The following is a 20,907-nucleotide window of genomic DNA, read 5'->3' as shown; positions in this document are numbered from 1 at the left end:
TCAGGAGGCTTACAATCACGGTGGAAGGCTAAGCAGGAGCAGGCATGTAACATGGCAAAAGCATGAGCCAGAGAGAGAGTTGGGGGGAGGTACCACACACTTTTAAACCACCAGCTCTCATGTGAACTCAGAGCAAGAGCTCACTGATCACCAAGTGGGGGATGGCCCAAGCGAAGGATCTGCCCCCATGATCAGTATACCTCCCACCAAGCCCTGCCTCCAACATTGAGGGCTACAATTCAGCATGAGATTTGGGAGGGAATAAATATACAAACTCTATTACTGACCGTTGCAGTTTCTCCTCATAAACACTGACCTGATGCAGGGTCTTTTTGGTGTAGAGGGGGCATGGAGATGAGTTCATTCTGATTGGTCATTACCAAAGGCTGGGCAAGGGCATGTGGTAAGGGATGCAGGAGTGCCTGTGGAATGTGGAATGGTGAATGAGGCTGAGCAGGGCAGGGGGCCCAGGGCCCAGAGAGAAGTGCCTGGCCCACCATCCACCTGGGAGCATGCTAAGGGTTTGCTAACGGATGGCCAAGGTGGCTGCGAAGAAACCAGGAGGCAGGCCAGGGTAGGAGGGCAGCCACGCTCATCCCATGAGTCTAGTCGGCGGCCCCGGGTCCTTGGCCAGCTCAATGACTATCTGCTTTAAGGGACTTGATTGCCTCGGGCATGCCTGCAGAGTTTCCACCGCCAGCCAGAGAGCCAAAATGTTTCCCAAGCCAATCCCATGGGATGCCTCACTTGTAGTGAGCCACCCCCAGCCCCCACGACAACAGCCTCCAGTCAGGGCCCACCTGAAGCCTCCCTTTTCCAACTGTAAAGCTTTCCTGCTCCCCAACCTGCATTTGAGCTTCTGCCAAAGGCGAGTGCTGGTGTCCAACTCTCTTGCTATGCAATCTCTGAATGAACAGCCTCTGCTCTTTCTCATTTGAAGAGATTTTGATTTACCTTCACTCATGGACAGTTATGTTTATAACTTAACTCAGTGCCTTCTCATTTACCAGAATCTGGTCTTTTCGTGGGCTTCTCTTGTCTTCCCGCAAATGTAATAATGCCTTCCTGTGACACTAGGATGCTTTGAGCAGATAGACTCTTCCAGTCCATGCAAAGAGGTGGTGTGGTTTGGCCTCACTCCTCACTGCAGGCTCAGGCCAGCTCCCCCTTGCAGCCACGTGCGTGGACGCGACTCTGGGAGTGAAGTGAAACAGCGCTGCCGACAACATCTGGGCTCTGTGCCGTGTGCCAGGAACATAGAGAGCAATGTGAAACAGCTGTTGCCCACAGTGACCTTTCACAACAGTTTTTGCTGTTAGGGTTCTAGGGATTATTAAGTAAGCTTGGCTGGGTAAGAAGGTCAAAAAAAGCCCAAGGCAACCCCAGCTGTCTGAACTAGCCATTTCAGAAGGCTGAAACCTTTCTGCTGTGAAGGGCTGGATTTCCAAGCTTATGTAGTTCAAAGCTCAGTTTTTAGGATTGCTGTGCTACTGACCGAAAGTTGGTTTTTGGAAATTGACCCTTATTTTCCAATATCTTTCATAAAGCTGGAAATGCTTTCACTAGAAGAAAAGGAGGATCTTATGTTAGAACATACATATATAGCGATGTAAAAGTTTCAGTAGTTACTCTCAAAAGAAGGTCACCAAGGACAACTGTGATTTCATATGTAATGATTCCAGCCTAGAAAATGTTTTTTTCTTGATTTCCATTTAAGAGAGTTGAGCCAATTAACTAATCCTTGCATATGGTATGTTCCATTAAGTTGTCAATGTTTTTATTCCAAGATGCATGTTTCTTTAAAAGAGCTAGCTTATTAGGGCATGTCTTCATAAGCACTTTACCCTGGCCATGTCTGTGAGAATGCTGTGCATAACTTTCATTGAATTCTACATCTCATTTGATGCAGGCCTAATTAACTGTTATTAACTGAGAACTCCAATTTATTGGAATCGTTTGCTGCAGTTAACTTGAGAAAGAATGGGGCATGTTTAAGGGTCCTTATTTTTAAATCTCGCTTTCATTACAAACACATTAACATAAGTCTGATTTAGGGGTGACAGAAGGAAATAGGAAAAGAAATGTAACAATCATAATGGGGTACAATATAAAGGAAAGTAAGTACTGGGATGAATATCATCATAGATTGTTTATTCTTTAATTTGTACTAATTTGTACATTTGTATATGTACAATTAAGCACTTCTTAGTTAAGATTGATATATTTTTAAAATCACAACTTTATAGAGCACAAGTCTTCCATGAAAACATAATGCCAGGTCAGTGGCCCTCCACTTGAGCACACATTCAAATCACTGAGAAGGCTCTGTAAAACACGCATTGCTGGGCCCCACCCCAGTTTCTGATTCTGTAGATCTGGGGTAGGGCCTGCTGTGTGGTTTGAACGTTTGTTCTCTCTGAAACTCATGTTGAAACTTAATCCCAATGTGGCAGTATTGATAGGTGTGGGGCCTCTAAGAAGTGTTGGGTCATGAAGACTCTGCCCTCATGAATGGACCCTTTCGTTCATGGATTAATAGATTAATGAGTTATTGGATGAATGCGTTATCAGAGGAGTGGGACTGGTGGCTTTGTAAGAAGAGGAAGAGGCTGGGCACTGTGGCTCACACCTGTAATCCCAGGACTTTGGGAGGCTGAGGCAGGTGGATCATGAGGTCAGGAGTTTGGGACCAGCCTGGCCAACATAGTGAAACCCCAACTCTACTAAACCCCATCTCTGCAAAAAATTAGCCGGGCATGGTGGTGTGCACTTGTAATCCCAGCTACTCGGGAGGCTGAGGCAGGAGAATTACATGAACCCGGGAGGCAGAGGTTTCAGTGAGCCGAGATCACACCTTTGTACTCCAGTCCTGGCCACAGTGTGAGACTGTTTCAAAGAGAAAAAAAAGAAAAAATAAAAAAAAGAGAGAGAGAGACCTGAGCTAGCACACTCAGCCCCCTCAAGATGTGATGCCCTGTGCTGCCTCGGGACTCCATGTTCCCCACCAGCAAGTAGGCCCTCCCAAAATGTGTCCCCTTGACGTTGGACTTCTCAGTCCCCATAACTGTAAGAAATGAATGTCTTCATACATTACCACATTTTAGGCATTCTGTTAATAAGCAGCAGAAAATGGAATAAGACCGAGTCCAAGAATATGTAGTTGGACAGCATCTCACTTCATACTGATGCTGCTGGTCCGGGGACCTCATTTCGAGAATCAAGGTGTTTAGGAAATAAGCAGTAGAATATCTTAGATGAACAATACTAGTGGTGTACATTTTAAATAAATTTGACAATTACTGATTAGCTACTATGTACTGTCAAAATGGTTTAGAAAAATGACACCACCACTTCTATCAAAATGTACTGGATGTTGGGTTTTTTAATTAAAGCAACTTCACTTTAAAATGTTGTTTTATACACATTCAAAAACACTGCTGACCCTCTTTCCTCAGCTGCCATTAAGGTGCTTAGCCCTTCCGAGGAAGCTAAGGCCTTGTGAAGCTGTCACTCATTGGGTGACTAGCACCCTGCCCGGTGGCACCAGCCCCGCACTCGCCCGCACCATGGCCTCCATCTTTGTTCGAGCTCACTTGCATCTACTCGGCCCTCATTCTACACTGCAGTGTGGTGACCATCACATAAGACCATCGCCCTCATTAAAGCAGCTAGTGTAAATGGTGAAACTTTTGGGCCTGGCCTGTTTGCAAGGGCCTGGCCAGTGTCAACATCGGGAACCTTTTTGGTAGCATAGAGGCTGGTGGACCTGTACCTACAGGCAGTTCTGCCCATGTACCATTGCCCCAGCCAGAGTCAATGTTGGGAGCCTCCTCTGCAGCAGCATGGGGGCTGCTGGACCTGTACCTGTAGGCAGTCCTGCCCCTCCACTGCTGCCCCAGCTGAGCAGAAGGAAGTGCAAGCAAGGAAAGAAGCATCTGAGGGGTCTACTTAGGACACAGGCTTTAATCTTTTTGAACAAACCTCTTTTGTAACATGATCAGTGAAAAGCTGAACTCTTGGCTGGGCACCATGGCTCACGCCTGTAATCCCAGCACTTTGGGAGTCCATAGTGGGAGGATCACTCCAGGCCAGGAGTTCAAGACTAGCCTGGGCAACATAGGGAGACCCTGTCTCTACAAAAAAATTAAAATCAGCCTGGTGTGGTGGTGCACACCTGTAGCCCCAGCTACTTGGGAGGCTGAGGCGGGAGGATCACTTGAGCCCGGGAGGTCAGGGCTACAGTGGGATGTGATCACCCTACTATACTCAGGTGAGACCTTGTCTCAAAAAGAAAAGCTGAACTCTTAAAACGTGCACACACACAGTCAGCTAACATCTTTATAACTGTCACATTGTGACAATTTGATTCTAACTCAAGATCAGCCTTTCTTGTAGTTTATTTTGTGTCTTTAAGGAACTAGCCTATCTAACACAAAACACTGGCTTTAAGTTTTTTCTCTTTTTTGTAATTGGGAATAAAAATTATGTTCAAGATATATCAAGATTAGTTTTGGAGAAAAAAAGCATTAAGTAGATTCAGTTGTGCAAGATGCACAAAGTGTAACTTCATAAGTAAGCAGTCACAAACTCGGGTTCATAATCCGTTACCCAAAATCTATGGAGCCAGATGTATTTAAATGTAGGTTATTTTTAAAAGGTATTAGAATTCATATGTTCCGTGACACAGAACGTTCTCAGGCAGCACCCGTAATCAAATCCATTAGTATTTCTATAGGGAAGTGCTTGAAGAGTCGCACTAAGTATGATAAATGTGGACCATTAAAACCACCTCATGCCAGCCCAGTACAGATTTTGCAGTGTTTTCAGAAGCTTTTGGGTTATGGAATTGGGAACAGAGGCTGTGTTTGTTCCTCTGCAGCCCCGGCAATTAAGAAGTGTTTGTGAAGCTGGTTTAATGTGCCTAGCAGGTGTGATGTATTGGTGAATTCCAAATAATTGATAGTTTTGTTTGCTTTTTGTTTTTTTTAAGCAAAATATTTGGTAGGAGGCACTTTAGTTTCTCAAGTTCAACAGCTGTTTGCTCTTATTGGAGTGTTGCTGTTAAGGGAGACAGCAGATCTTGTCAATTCCCCATAACTCACAGTTAACAAAAGCGTTCCCTGATGATTCCATATGTTGATGCTCAGAGGTAATTCTGGGCCAAGCACTGAGAGCACAACACAGATTATTTCACTCCATGGACGCAAGAAGGTGTGTGGCATGACTACATCATTAGGATCCCATTTTAGAGGTGTGCAAGCCAAGGCCCAGCAGGCTTATAAGACATGCAGTATGAATAGGATCCTCATTTTACAGGTGCTTTACCCAAGGCTGCTAGCTTCCAGAGTTTCTGGCTAGAAAGCTGCAGAGTTGGGGTTTCCCGAAAGGCCACCAGGCTTTAGAGGACCTGGCTTCACTGCCTGGGCTGCCTGCCACCTCCCACACCTAAAGCATCTCTCCCCCCCGCCCCCAGCTTTAAGGCCACCACCGTCTGCAGGTCAGCGGCTATTAAATACGTTTCTCCAATAAACATCCTATGTTAGACAGGCTAAGAAACTTGTCCCAGGGCATGCAGCTGAGCTGGGAGTTTTCTGCAGGTCTCTTGGGTCCCCAGAGCCCTAGGTCTTGTATGAACATGGGGGTAGGAGCAAAATCAGGCCTTCCCATGTGTATTAATGTTACTCCGTTCTCACACTGCTATAAAGAACTTCCCTGAGACTGGGTATTCTATAGAGGAAAGAGGTTTAATTGACCCACAGTTCCACATGGCTGGGGAGGCCTCAGGAAACTTACAGTCATGGCAGAAGGGGAAGGCAAGGCAGCAGGAGAAAGAGGTGCAAAGGAGGCACTTGCAAACACTTATAAAACCTTCAGATCTCACTATCACGAGAACAGCATGGGGGAAACCACCCCAACGATCCAATCACCTCCCTCCCTCCACACTTGGGGATTACAGTTCGAGATTGTCAGGCCTCTGAGCCCAAGCTAAGCCATCATATCCCCTGTGACCTGCACATATACATCCAGATGGCCTGAAGCAACTGAAAAACCACAAAAAGTGAAAATAGCCACTTCCCGTCTTAACTGATGACACTCCACCATTGTGACTTGTTCCTGCCCCACCCTAACTGATTAATTGACCTTGTGACATTCCTTCTCCTGGACAGCGAGTCTCAGAAGCTCCCCCACTGAGCACCTTGTGACCCCCCCGCCCCTGCCCGCAAGAGAACAACCCCCTTTAACTGTAATTTTCCACTACCTACCCAAATCCTATAAAACTGCCGCACCCCTCTCTCCCTTTGCTGACTCCTTTTTCGGACTCAGTCTGCCTGTACCCAGGTGATTAAAAAGCTTTATTGCTCACACAGAGCCTGTTTGGTGGTCTCTTCACAGGGCCGCACGTAACAGAGATGAGATTTAGGTGGGGACACAGCCAAACCGTATCACCATATATGCTTCTTAATGACAGTTGGCTCAAGGTGTTTTTCCCGTAAATAATGCAACTCACAGTTATAAAATTGAAGATAGGTCCCCATTTGCATAGTAAGCAGGTACAGCTTCCTGAGAGAGCAGTTGGGGAGAAACCCTCGCTTTTTATATCTTTGTTGGGTAAAACATCAACCACTGTGCCTCAGGGGTGGACTTAGTGAGCATTTAAGGTACATTTTCAGTTATAAAATATGTTACTTGATTTGCAGCAAGTACCCAGTGTCCGCCTTAGACAGAAACTTAGAGGCCATTGGCCTAGACTTCCTCCAGGCACAGGGCTTCCATAACAGTTGAATTAATTTAAGCCTCAATGCCTCCCATGAGCCCCCGGGAACTCAGGCTGCCTCTGAGGATGAAAACACCCGCCAGTCTTTGGGCCCCAGCCTGGGGCACCCTGTAGCTTCTTCAGAGCTTCCACCTCCCTGCCAGGCTGTCCCCCTCCCCATGCTGCCCTTGCAGTTACTACAGAAGCTGCTCTCAACATGCCACACAGATTCCACCTGAGGGGAGGGGAGTGGTCACAGTCACAAGGGATATTTTCTAATTCTCCTAAGGAAGGTAGTAGTGTATGTGGCCATAGCATGTTAAAAACAATATGGCCTTTCCTGGTAAAAAGGACACTGAAGCAATGTTAAAGCTGCAAGCTTGTTAGTAAGCAGGGAAGAATATGCATCTGATGGCCTAGTGCAAGTGTTTTATACTCCTTTATTTTATTTCAGCATTTTTCCTTTCACAGTGCTGTCCCTTTAAGTGTGCCATCATCAATGGCTGTAGTCATCATTTGATCTGAGGAGTTTAATTACTTGTTTAGATCCTTATTCCACGGATTTAGGATGATTTTATCTAAATGGTGAGGAAAAGTGTCTGTCTGCACAGTCCCCTACAGATTTATAATCCCACAGTTCTGTATCTTTTAAATTAAAAGCTCCATGACATTTTAAGCTTTAAATAAACACTGTTGAAAGCATTTTTAGAGGATACAGCTGTTTTTCTGCCTTTGTCCACACTCCTTTCTTCCTGTTCACACACTTGCCTTAGTCGCAGTTCTGCGGAGCACCTCCATCGTCCTGTCTGCCCTCTGTTCCTTCACTCGGCTTTTCAAACCCGACAGTGGTGTCTCACTTGTTCGATGCCTGCAGTTTCCTTTTGTCAGTCTTCCTCTCTCAACTACTAGAACAAACACTCAAGGAAGTAAAATGTGCCGCCTCACTGCCAATCCGTCCATCTCCTTGCCCTGAGAGCCCTGGCTCTTTCTCCCCCTCACAGAGAAGAAGAAAATAAAAGGAGTGCTCATGTCTGGGTAACCCTCCCTTAGAGGAGGCTTTTCACCGCTCAGCTGTTGAGGAGGAGGGTGGGCCAGCCCTTCCTTCTGTTCTGCAGCTTCTGTAGGGAGACCGAGTGCAGGATGGGATCCAGGAAGGCTTGAGTTACTCAGGTTGTTACTTGAACTTCGACTTCTACAAACCAGCCCAGACTTTTCTAAGAGTCCTGTCTTTTGTACTCTCCTAAAGGGCTTTGAGCCCTCCATTCAGGGATTGGGCCTTCACAATCTGCAGTATCCAGAATGGTGGAGGTTCTGAGGTTTGTTTGGTGTGTTCTACAGCAAACTTAATAAAATACAGCTTGTGGCCAGGCACAGAGGCGCATGCCTTAATCCCAACACTGGGAGACCGAGGCTGGAGAATCACTTGAGGCCATGAGTTTGAGACCAGCCTGGGCCACAGGGCAAGGCATCCCATGTCTACAAACAAAAAATAAATGAAAAAAATACAGCTTGTGGTAGAAAAGCAAGGAGAAAAACATAGTGCTGAAAATGAAATGGCACCTGCAGATGCAGCTGTGGGTGGACTTGCCAAGAAAAGCAGAGAAAGAACAGAGGAGGGCTCTTCTTGTTGCTGGTAGCAGTCAAAGCCAGAGTATCCATCAGGAGGTGGAGAACCCAGGGGTCTTCTGCAGGGAAGAGAGCCACAGAGGGGGTCAGTGCACAGGAGGAGGAAGAAAGATGGGGAGTGCAGGGCAGGGGCCACCCAAAAGCCCAAGGAAGAGCCCAGTCCACAATAACCAGCCTCTCCTGGTCCCCAGTGTCCACAGGGCAGACTGGGCCCAGCCTCAGCCCCATCCCAGGAGGAAGAGCCAGAGAGTTCCCCAGGCAAGTGCAGTGAGCCCTGGGACCGGGAGAGAAGCGTGCACAGAGGCAAAGTCCGCACAGAGGCAAAGTCCACACCGTGGCAGCCAAAGCAGTCAATGAGCCCAGTCCTCTGAGTACAAGGCGGCAAGAGCCCTAGCCGATACTGCAGGTGCAGTCAAGAGATGCAGTTTGGATGCTGCTGAAGGAACATGGTACAGGGCCACACGGAAAACTTTTTTTCTCAAGACAGCAGCACTCTGCCCTTGGTTCATTCAGGAATTTTGCATATAGGTGGTGGATATGGTTGACTGCCCAGGCCTTGTGTCTACACAGATGACCGTTCACCTTCTGTGAGAAAGATGCAGGAGACAAAGCACAAGTGGCCCTACCATTGCAGCAGCTCACAAGAGACCTTCCCGGCCTCCTCCATGTGTGACACAGCGAATCCTGCCCTGTGGTGCAGGCAGCTCTCTGCATGCCTATCTGGGAGGAGCAGATATTTTGGAGTTGAAACCTGCCATAACTCTCTTTTTTTTGAAGACATAATTTTGCTCTTGTTGCCCAGACTGGAGTGCAGTGGCACGATCTTGGCTCACTGCAACCTCCGCCTCTTGGGTTCAAGTGATTCTCCTGCCCCAGCCTCCTGAGTAGCTGGGATTACAGTCACGTGCCACCATGCCCAGCTAGTTTTTTGTATTTTTAATACTGACGAGGTTTTGCCATGTTGCCCAGGCTGGTCTTGAACTACTGAGCTCGGGCAGTCCTCCTGCCTTGACCTCCCAAAGTGCTGGGATTACAGGCGTGAGCCACCGCGCCCGGCCCATAACTCTCTTTTAATCGCAGTTCATACCCTGCCAACTTTCAAAACACATCGAGGCAATTAGAGACAAGCATGCATGCCTATGTGCATGTAAGCATGTGAACATACATAGGAGTATGAAGACTTACATGCCTCTTGGATACACATAGCCTTCTCTGTGCATACACATTACTTCCCTCAGTGTGTCCTGGGTCTCCCAGATACTATCTTACAGGGAAAAAAGTAGTATTTAGGGATGATTATTGTATTTGTTTATGTCATTGTGGGACAGTTAAAGGCCATTGAGATCGCCTGCTCTTTTCAGGACTTGTTGTTGGGTCCAGCTGTACAGATTCGAGGTAGACTACGTCCTGCTAATGCTGCTCCACACCCTGTGGGAAGGCTTCAGTGCTAAATCTAGAACAAGTGGTCAGTCTCCTAACTGAATTTGAATCCAGATTTTTGTCAGATGCATCCGTGTGTCTTCTTCTTAAATCAGGTGTGAACAGGGCTATTTCCAGCCTCTCGGGTTCAGGGACTGCCTCTATGCCACCGCAGACTGGAAGACAAGGACTCCGTCCAGGCCTCGGGATAGCCTTCTGCCTTCACTGGGGCCTTGGGGGGATTGTCACCAGGCAACACTCAGCTCCATGGAGCTTACCTGGGTTTGAAATTCCACTTGGTAAACATTCCTCTGTGTTGAAGTATTTCTTTTTTTTGGCATAATGCCTCCTAGCAGGTCAGTTAGTTGGTTCTTCAGTAAAGTAATCTTTCTAGGCCCACACTGGAGACAGAGTTGGGAAGACAGTTAGTGTGTAACAAGCGTGCTCTAGGAGGCTGGCACTAAAATGTTACTTATGTGCTCTGAAGTATTCATTCTGTAAAGTAGGATTATTTCACTGTAGTTGCATCCTCAGTAGTATTCTTATTGGTAATATGAGTGCGATTGATACTATGTATATATTAAATATACATACAGAAAAAACACATGAATAGAAATGGGTGTGAGCTAGTACTAGTTATTATGTTGTATGTAGTGTAATCTAGCGTATATTAGTGGTACTGGTACTATTATTAGCAGTATTCCTGTTCATCTTGTGTAAGCGTGAGGAAAGCAGGCACCTGCAGGCTCACTATGTTTCTGAGGCTGTGCCCTGAGTAAGTGCCGAGCCGGGAGTTAATTCTCAGGTCAGCTTTCACCATCCCGTGACAGCCTGTGCATTAAATGTTCTGTTCTCACCTGGGAGCTTCACAGCAGCATCCTGGCCAGGCATGGTGGGGATTCATCCCACTGGGCAGTGGAAATGTCCTTGATACTAGTGGGCCGTGCAGTGGACTTTGTCAGCTGGTGCTGGCTTCCATGTTGTTGGGAACACCGAGTAATGATGCCTTGTGCTATCGAATGGAATTGACCATTCCAAGGATATATTTAGATTCAAATACGTACATTTAAACAGAAAACACAATAATACAGATTTCATTTCTCTCCTGAGTTCTGAATTTCCAGATCACAACTCCAGACATAACTCCAGCAGCCTTGAGAGGAGGCTGCCCACGGTATAATTTAGTGAGAATGACCTGCAAGCCTTTCTCCTGTTCACTTAGGTCTCCACAAAAGCCTTTGTTCATGGAATGAGACCTACACAGTGTATGTTTATGCAGACCTGATACAAGCTTACTGTTCATACAGTATGCACTCTAAAAATCTCTTTTTTTTTTTTTCCTGCAGATACTGAACAGCTGTATTCAGTGGTGTTTCAAGAAATATGTGATCGCTATGACAAGAAATACAGCTGGGATGTAAAGTCCCTGGTTATGGGTAAGAAGGCATTAGAGGCGGCACAGATTATAATAGACGTCTTGCAGCTCCCAATGTCCAAAGAGGAGCTGGTGGAAGAAAGCCAAACAAAGTTAAAGGAAGTGTTCCCCACGGCTGCGCTCATGCCAGGTGCGGTTGCCTCGCTGTTTGCAGGGTTATGTTTGTGACTATTAGCAATGGTTTTGTAAATCACCTTTAAAGTCTAGCGTAGGGCATGCTTAGTTTGTCCTCTTTTCTTCAGTCTCTAAACTAAGTCCCTCCTGGTGCTCCTGAAAGAGTTTGGCTGATGCTGTGGGATGCTATGATTCAATTTTCTCTTTAAAAGCTTCTTAAAATAATATGCGTTAGTTTCAGTGATTTCTGGGTTCCAAAAACATTTGAGTATTGTTTATATTACTATATATAAAGATTATGTTAATGACGGAATGTCTTCAAAGTTTACCTTAATAGATGGTTTTGCCTTTTTCTTTTCAAAATCAGATATAGGATTAATATTTCAGCAACTATTCAAACTTTAACAAATTGATAAGCAGCTAAATCTCCCCAAAGACGCTTAATTTAAAAAAAAAAAAAAAAGTAAAAAGTCGTATTCATTTTTAGCCTGTGTGTATGCCGTTCAGCCCTTTCTTTACTTGTATCCAGTTTTCTTCGGAAAGGAAAGACAACTTTGTTCCCTCCATGCTTGTTAACTGACATTCAATCAGAACGGGCTTGCCTGCTGCTCCTTGTTCAAGAATGTTCTAGATTACAGACCTTGAAAATAGACTATTTGAAGATTTTTCTGGGATATACAGGATGAATACTCTGTCTTTAGAATTCCTGGTGCTAGGGGAGAAAAAAAAACAGCAGTTATGTGAGTAATCTTGGATTTAAAATGATATTAAGATGAAGCATACCTACTTTTGAAATGTATGTTATTATTTATACATATGTCCAAACATGTGGATTGACCATTCCTGGGCAGCACACACACACATGCAAACACACACCCTTTGTAATCACTCTGTCTGCATCCGCTGAAAATGGTAGTGTTTGTGAATCTCAGGCATGGGTACGAGCATCGTGATACTCAGTTCTCTGCATCTAGTGTCTTTCTGCACCATTTGCACATGAAGTTACCTTGATAAGTCTTGGTGAAACACATCCATACAGTTACTATATAAAAATTTAATTGTGGTAGGACACAGACACACACACTAAAATTTACCATTTAACCTATTTTAAAGTGTGCAGTTCAGTAGTGTTAAGTCTATTCATGTTGCTATACAATTGACCTCCAGAACTTTTTCATCTTGCAAATCTGAAACTTCGTGCTCATTGAACAAGTCCCCATTTCGCCCTGCCCTCAGCCCCTGGCAGCCACCATTCTACTTTCTGTTTCTAAGATTTTTACTACTCTCTGTACCTCAAATAAGGAGAATTATATAGTATTTATCTTTTTTGATTGGTTTATTTCACTTAGCATAATGCCCTCAAGGTTCATCTATGTTAGAGCATGTGATAGGATTTTCTTCCTTTTTAAGGCTGAACAATATTCTATGGTATGTTAGACCACATTTTGTTTATTCATAGTTCATTTGTTGAGGGACATTTGGGTGGCATCCACGCCTTGGCTGTTCTTGTGAATAATGCTTATATAAACATGAGTGTACAAATATCTCTTTGAGATCCTGCTTTCTAGTCTCTCGGGATATACCCATAAGTGGAATTGCTGGATCCAATGGTAATTTTATTATTAATTTTTTGAGTGATCACCATATTGTTTTCCATAGTTGTTACACCATTGTATATTCCCACCAAAAATCTACAAGGGTTCCAATTCCTCCACATTCTCATCAACACTTGCCATTTCCTGGATTTTTTTGATAGTAGTCATCCTAATGGGTGTGTGTTGATATCTCTTTATGGTTTTGATTTGCATATCTGATGATTGGGGATGGCAAGAATCTTTTCATTTGCTTGTTGGCCATTTCTGTATTTGAAGAAATGTCTGTGCACATCCTTTGCTTATTTTGAATTTTTGTATTTTTGTTTTTATGTTGTAGAAGTTCCTTATGTATTTTGAATGTTAAGCTGTTATCAGACATATGACTTATGACCATTTTCTCCCATTCTGGCTCCCTTTTCGCTTAGTTGTTGGTGTCCATAAGTTTTTGATTAGATGAATTTGACATATGTCGTCTCATTTGTCTAATTTTGCTCTTGTTACCTGTGCTTTTGGTGTCATAGCCAAGAAATGATTGCCGATTCCAATTTCATGAAACTTTAACTTATGTTTTCTTCTTGGAGTTTTAGTTTTAGGTCTTACATTCAGGACTTTAATCCATATTGAGTTAATTTTTGTGTATGGTGTTAATTAGAGTCTAGCTTCATTCTTTTGCACGTGGATATCCAGTTTTCCCAACACTATTTGTTGAAGAGACTTATCTTTTCCCCATTGAGTAGTCTTGGCTGGCTTGTTGAAGATCATTTGACAAATATGTGAGAGTTTATTTCTGGGCTATCTATTCTATTCTATTAGTATGTAGGCCAGTACTACACTGTTTTGATGAATGTGGCTTTGTAATATGTTTGGAAATCAGGACATGTGAGACCTCCGATTTTGTTCTTTTTCAAGATTGTTATGGCTATTTGGGATCCCTTGAGATTTTTTATGAATTTTAGGATGTATTTCTCTATTTGTGCTCAAAATGCCATTGGGATTTTGATAGGGATTGCATTGAATCTGTAGGATTGCTTTGCGTGCTATGAATGTCTTAATATTAAGTCTTCCCATCCATGGGCATAAGATGTCTTTCAATTTATTTGTGTCTTTCTTTCAGTAGTGTTTTGTTTTGTAGTTTCAGTTTACAGGTCCTTCACTTCTCTTATTTCTAGGTATTTTATTCTTTTGATGCTATTATAAATGGGATTGTTTATAATTTTCTGTTCAACTTGTTCATTGTTAGTATATTAAAATGCAACTGATTTTTGTTTGATGTGTATTCTGCAACTTTGCTGAATTGGTTTATTGGTTCTAACAATTGGGTTTTTTTAAATATGTTGAATTGTAGTCATTTATATATATATGATCATGTAATCTGTGAACAAAGATAATTTTGTTTCTTCTTTTCCAGTTTGGATGCCTTTTGTTGTGTTTTCTTGCCTAATTGCCTGGCTGAGACTTCCATTATTATGCTGTCGAGTAGTGACAAGAGTGTGTATCCTTGTTGTGTTCCTGAACTTAGAAGAAAAGCTTTAGTCTTCATTGAGAATGATATTAGCTGTGAACTTCTCATATATGGCCTTTAATATGTTGAGGTAGTTTTTTTTTTTTCTATCCTTAATTTGACTGTTTTTAATCATGAAAGGGTGTTGGAGCTTTTCAAATGCGTTTTCTTTCTGCATCAATTGAGGTTTTTTTTTTTTTTTTTTGGTTCCTTATTCTGTAAATGCAGTTTCATATGTTGAACCATTTTTGCATTCCACGAATAAACTTCACTTGTTCATGTATATGATCCTTTCAATTTGCTGTGGAATTGTTTGCTAATATCTTATTTAGACTTTTTAATCTGTGTTCATCAGGGATATTGATCTGTATTTTGTTTTTCATATAGTGTTTTCCATGTTTGGTAGAGTTCTCCAGTGAAGCCATCTGGTCCTGGGCTTTTCTTTGTGGGGAGATTTTCTTTCATTACTGATTCAGTCTCCTTACTACTTACAGATCTGTTCAGATTTTCTATGTCTTCATTTTTTCCCCCTTCTCAAAATCATCAGGGATTCTCTATCTTCATGATTCAGTTTGGGTAGGTTGTGTGTTTCTAGGAATTCTTTTATTTCTTTTAGGTTATCCAATTTGTTGTCAAAGGATATGCCAACAAATGGTATTCTCCTTTATTTTTGTGGCATTGGTTGTAGTGTTGCCCCTTGCATTTCTGATTTTAGTCATATGAGTGTTTTTTGTTTTTTTGTTTTTTAGTTAATGTAGCTAAGGTTTGTCCATAAAGTTACTCTGTGACCGAGTGTCTTTTGTGACTTTACAAAGCACTCATGATGTATGAGGCATGCACGTGTCTTATTTCTTCCATATCTACCCAAGCCTTTCACATGGTTTTCCTTCTACACTTTTTGTTCTGTATTCTAAGATATACTTGAAATATGTTCTACTGCAATTCTTAAAAAGAAAAAAATGTTTTATCTAGATAGTCTGGTAGTTTGGCTGGAGTGCTAGTGAATCTGTTTTATAGAATCTACTTGGTGATCCCATCAACGTAGTGTCTTCATTCGGCTTTCTAAGCGAGCAGGTATCAGATTAAGTAAGGTGCCAATCATAGAAACTCGTAGAAGGTGAACAACCAGCCAGGAGCTAGTTCTTCAAAGATAGTTCAGTCCTACAGAACTTATCTAGATGGCTCTCTTTTCTTTCTTTACTACTTTTTGACCTCTTTAACTTTTTTTTTTTTGACTTGACAAATCCTGTTTTTTGGCATATGATTTGTGTGTGCATGTGTGTGTGTGCACACGCATATACTTATTTTAACTTTTACTAGCCGCTCAGTTGCGAGTAGGGACTTTGATACTGAAAGTCTCTCTTTGAAAATGATCATATCTACATGCCACATACACAATTAGCTGTGCTTTGACAGAGCAGAGTATGCAGAAGACTTGAAGAGTATACAGAAATGCACAAGGTAATGCTGGAGAGAAGAAACTTAAAATCATGCTGGGATGCTGGCTCAGATGATGTGCATGGACAGTGGTCAGATGATGTGCTGCTTTGATATTCTGAAACGAGTTAGGTGTAGGATAAGACAAAATTATTAGAAATCATACTTAACCTTAAGGGAAAGCAAGCCAGAGGAGGACAATTTTGGACTGAATGTATAGAGCAGAAAGATAGGCCGTGCCTAATTCCAATCCAGAAATGTGTTCTTCCTTAGGGTTTCTGCTCAATATTATGCCAGTCACAAAAATGAAGATAAAATAGCTCTTCTGTCCTGAAAGAACATTCTTGGAGACCTAGTTTCCATTCATTTTGCACTCCTCCCATCTCCTCTTTTATCTGGGCCAAACCTGAATTCCCCTTGGAAGGTGGCCTTACAGTGTCATTGCTCTGGTGACTAGATTCAGAGAAACTTGCTGCTGTAGTCTTTCTTCTAGGTGTTCATTTTGCTCACTTACTACTCTGTTCCTGTTCTTAAGGTGTAGATGATAATATAACCCTTGACTTTGTTTCTTTTCCTTCTGGAAGTATTTTCTGTTAGGGTATGTTAGGTTGTGGAAATGACCTTGAGCTCTTTAGAAAAGAAAGCTGTCTGTAGGGAGGGCTTTTTAATTCAACATCATTCTTTTTCACATGCTTTCAGAGGGACAGCCGAACCCAAGGAGGTATTTAGCAAGTTAAATTGCCAGAGTGAATGGTAGATTACCAGGGGAAGCAGCCCCTGATCATGCTGCAGGGGCTGTCTGCTGTGATTAGGCTGCAGGAGGGTGTCTGCTTGGGCCAGTCACCAGGGAATCAGCTTGATTATGCTTCAGGGACGTGACTACCTGGGCCAATAACCAGGGAATCAGTCTGATTATTCTGTGGGGGTGTGTCTGTCTTGGCCAATCACCAAGGAATCAGTCCGATTATGCTGCGGGGGTGTGTCTGCCTTGGTCAGTCACCAGGGGATCAGCCTGATTATGCTGTTGGTGGGTGGGTGGTAGGGGGCGGGGGGGACGGGGTGGGGTGAGGTGGGGGACGGGTGGGTGTCTGCCTTGGCCAGTCACCAGGGAATCAGCCTGATTATGCTGCGGGAGTGTGTCTACCTAGACCAATAACCAGGGAATCAGCCTAATTATGCTGCAGGGTGTGTCTCCCTTGGCCAGTCACCAGGGCATCAGCCTGAGTATGATGTGGGGGCATGTCTGCCTGGGCCAGTCACCAAGGAATCAGCCCCCTGATTATGGTGCAGAGGTGTATCTTTGGCTTGATCATGGTATAGAAGTGTATCTTTGCCCTGATTATGAAGCAGAGGCGAGTCTGCCTGGTCATGGTATAGGAGGGCTCTTTGCCTGGGCCAGTCTAGCCACTAAGAAGACAAGGTGGATCTAATGGACTTGAAAGACGAGGCAGAGTGTCCCTGATGCACTCGCACATCAGCTGCCTATTTGCTATCATCACGTTTCTGGAAGGTCCTCTCTATGAAAAGGTGGGTGGGCCTACGATGTCCTCAGTGGGAAATCCTTTTGAGCAGTTAGTTCTGTAGACATTTCTTATATGGCTTCATGGTTCCGTGTAAACTGTCGGTCAGCCAAGGCTTAAATTATTTTAGGAAAATAAACTTTTAAATTGTGGCAAAAATTTTAGAGGAAAAAATGCATGTGGTTCATCTCTTGTGAGTTTTCTAGGGATTTTAAAAATAGGTACCATATTGCAATTGGAAATGTATGTCACATTACTTAAAAAAAATCTTCACTTAGGATATCAGAAAATCTTGTTTAAAACATAGCCTATGCTGGTTACCTCCACTGTATCTTGAACAAATCCTTTCAGTAATGAATTCCTTGGGACAGATGAAATTCTACATTTCATTATAACTCAGCGAGGGTAATTTGGATTCAAAGACCAATAAGAAGAAAGTTGGTGCCTTTTATTGTGTAGAATCCCCCAGGCGTTTTTTCTGTTGTCCCGGCAAATAACGAAATGAAGGCGGAAATAAGTAAGTTCTTTGAAACCAATGAGAACAAAGACACAATGTACCAGAATCTCTGGGACTCAGCTAAAGCAGTGTTTAGAGGGAAATTTATAGCACTAAATGCCCACAGGAGAAAGTGGGAAAGACCTAAAATTGTTCTGCTTTCCCATGTGTTTTCACTAAGCATGAGATTCCTAGAGGAAGAGCCCAGGGCGTGGTATCTGGGCCAGTAGAAAGGACAGCCTGCCTTGCAGATGTGCTCCTCAGCCTGGCAGGCTCTCCCCTGCATCTCTTGGCCCTCACCGCCTGCACCAGGTTCTTGGTTTATTTTCTTACACCATTGTCTTCCTGGCTGTTAACAGATACACCCCCACTCTTTCCATTAGGAGCATCTGGCAGGAAGGCACTCATCCTCTGGAAGTCAGCTAACAACTTGCCTCTCTTTCCTCTGCATTCTTGTGCATGTAGTGCTGAGTGAGTGCTCGGGGGGACACAGGAGAAGGGTCTCTTTCCTAATGGAGTATGTCATCCATGTGGGGAGAGGGGACAGGCTTATCTGCAGCGTCCAAGTGAAAACCCATGGCAGGAAATTGTTGCATAGCAAAATGAGAAATTCAGGAAAGAGATGCCAAAGGGATATAGAATTAAGTAAAGCAAGATATTCCTGGAGTAGTGGCCGCTCCTGGGGTAGGGGGTGATCTCGGGGGAGTCCACAAGAACATAAGAGATACAGATGAGAGAAGCCATTTCAAAAGGAAAACAGCACCTGTGGAGGATTCCAGTCAGCCAGTGAGTTTGCTTCTATACAGCATGAAGCCAAGCTTCTCATGGCTCACAAGCTTCAGAGAGGAATTGTGGCTATATGAGTTAAGCTTCTTATTCCCCAGCTCATATGTTTGCTTTCTGGATAGGGAGAACCATTGGAATTTTTAAAAGGAGGTGTGTCAGAATGCAACCTGCACTTGGGGAGAATCCTCTGGGTTTGTGGCACACAACGCCTGCAGCCTAGAAGAGATGGGCCAGAGGAAGGCCAGGGTGATGGTAAAAGACATGCACCCCCCTTGACTGGGCCATGAGGTGTCCAGACGGAACATTCTTTGGAGTGTGTGTGTGAGGGTTTTTCTGGAGGAGATTAGCATTTGAATTGGTGGATTCAGTAAAGGAGATTTTCCTTTCCAATGTGTCTCATGAAGCACATCATTTTTCACATCATGAAATTTGTCACTAGAGGAATGAAAGGATGGTCTTAAGTAGGGAGAATATCCCTTTAGGATAAAAAAAAAAGCACACAATCGTGATATGCTTTTTTTTCCATTGGAGACACAGTCTCATTCTGTCGCCCAGGCTGCAGTGCAGTGGTGCTATCATAGTTCACTGCAGCCTCGAACTGCTGGGCTGAAGCAATCCTTTCACCTCCGCTTCTGGTGTGGCTAGGACTGCAAGTATATGCCACCACACCCACTAAGGTTTTTTCTTTTTTTCTTTGTAGAGACAGAGTCTTGATATATTGCCCAGTCTGGTCTCAAAACTCCTACCTCAAGCAATCCTCCTTCCTCAGCCTCCCAAAATTCTGGGATTACAGACATGAGCCACCACACTGGGCCTTTTTGTTTTCTTTAATTACACAAATTACACTTGCTTCACACAATACAAAAATATATAGCATTAAAATTGGAAGCCTTTCTAACTCCCACTCCCTGGAGGTAACCGTTACTGTGTTTAAGTATTTAAGGTACCTCATTTCACCCCTTTTCTTATGATGCTTCTGTGTTTGTGTGTAGACCCACACGCACACAGAGATATGCTCACCTCCACTCACCTACGTGCACCTTTATGGAATGAGGCCGCTGACATAATTCACCAAGATCCAAAGCAAGTACATATAGATTAATGCGACAGAAATCCCAAATGTTTTAATTAAATTGTTAGTCAATTTTTTTTTTTTTTGGAAGTTGGTCTAACGAAAGTGAGGACATCGTTTTCCTAGGCTCTTAAGTGAATTGTCACTGTGGCTCCCTGAAATGCTGGACATCCCTTGGGATGGGAAGGCACTCAGAGCACTTCCTGCCTGGGAGCACTTACAAGGTCGCATTAGTCCGTGCAGTGCTAACATGATTCTTGTGTCAAGGACAGCTTCCAGAAGACCTCAGCAAGCAAGCTGTGCTGCTTTGGTTTGTCCTCCTTAGTGATGGAGGTATTGTGCTGTCCACACCCTTACAGTCCTGTAGACTTTCATATGTCCACACTGACACAGTCACATCTCTTGTTCTGTCTCCTGTGCCAGTGGCTTCAGGGCCAGCTGTTACCTTTAGGAACCAGAAAGCACCCAGGTCAGCTTCCAGGCCAAGAAGGAAGCCAGCAGAAGAATTATAGCCCTTGGTTTATAGGCCGCTCTGATAATGCATTACTTTCTAAGTCTGGGCAGCAGGCCTCAGTGTTGAGGGACAGTGTAACACCTAGGTGGCAGGAGCCTCGCAGAGGATAGGGACCCATTTGTGTACATGTCACAAACTGTGTCTCCACCTGCCTGTCATTCCTGGCCTCCCCTCAGCCAGATTTCACAGCTCGGTGCTGGGGCTATGCCAGTTAGATCTACCCGTGGTGTTGGGGCTTCGAGTCTCATTAAGATGAACAGTGCCTAGGAACCCCAGAACACATTCTCTGTGCCATGTTCAGGAAACATGCACCTGAAGGGTATTCATGCCCCTTGTCCTTGTTGGTGTCCACTGTGGTCGTGTTGGCTCACAAGCATTGAGGACTCACTGCATGTCATGCTCTCGGTGCTTTCACTCATGGGGGTGTGTGTTAGCCTCCTGCTGCCGCTAAGAAGCAGTCAGTCTTAGCACAGGGAATGGCAGGGAGGACTGCAGGGGTCAAGTTACTTGCCCAAAAGCTTGCAGCCTCTGATTATGGAGGCTGGTCTCAAACCCAGGTGGGGAATGAAGAGTCCATAGTTCTTAGCCACGGTGCTTTACTGCCCCAGATGATGTGGCGGTGACCTTCTGTTGAGGTA

At 44.0% G+C, this 20,907-nt stretch overlaps 1 protein-coding gene across 5 annotated transcripts in view; it reads left to right on the top strand.

Moving 5' to 3' along the window:
- The window catches only part of PUDP (pseudouridine 5'-phosphatase), a 441,859-nt gene that overhangs the window by 29,880 nt on the left and 391,072 nt on the right, over positions 1-20,907 (top strand). For 4 of the 5 annotated variants that reach the window (XR_002912965.3, XR_008518006.2, XM_002831358.3 and 1 more), the window contains exon 2: positions 11,146-11,364. Coding sequence is in view for 3 of the 5 variants with exons in the window: in XM_002831358.3 (XP_002831404.1) it covers positions 11,146-11,364 (219 nt within the window). In the remaining 2 variants the exon portion in view is untranslated. The remainder of the gene's footprint in view (positions 1-11,145; positions 11,365-20,907) is intronic. The other variant, XM_054544308.2, reaches the window with a different exon arrangement.

This window comes from Pongo abelii, chromosome X (genome assembly GCF_028885655.2).
Source record: "Pongo abelii isolate AG06213 chromosome X, NHGRI_mPonAbe1-v2.0_pri, whole genome shotgun sequence".
Lineage (NCBI taxonomy): Eukaryota > Metazoa > Chordata > Mammalia > Primates > Hominidae > Pongo > Pongo abelii.
The sequence above is the reverse complement of the archived record's forward strand: the minus strand, read 5'-3'. Positions and strand labels throughout refer to the sequence as shown.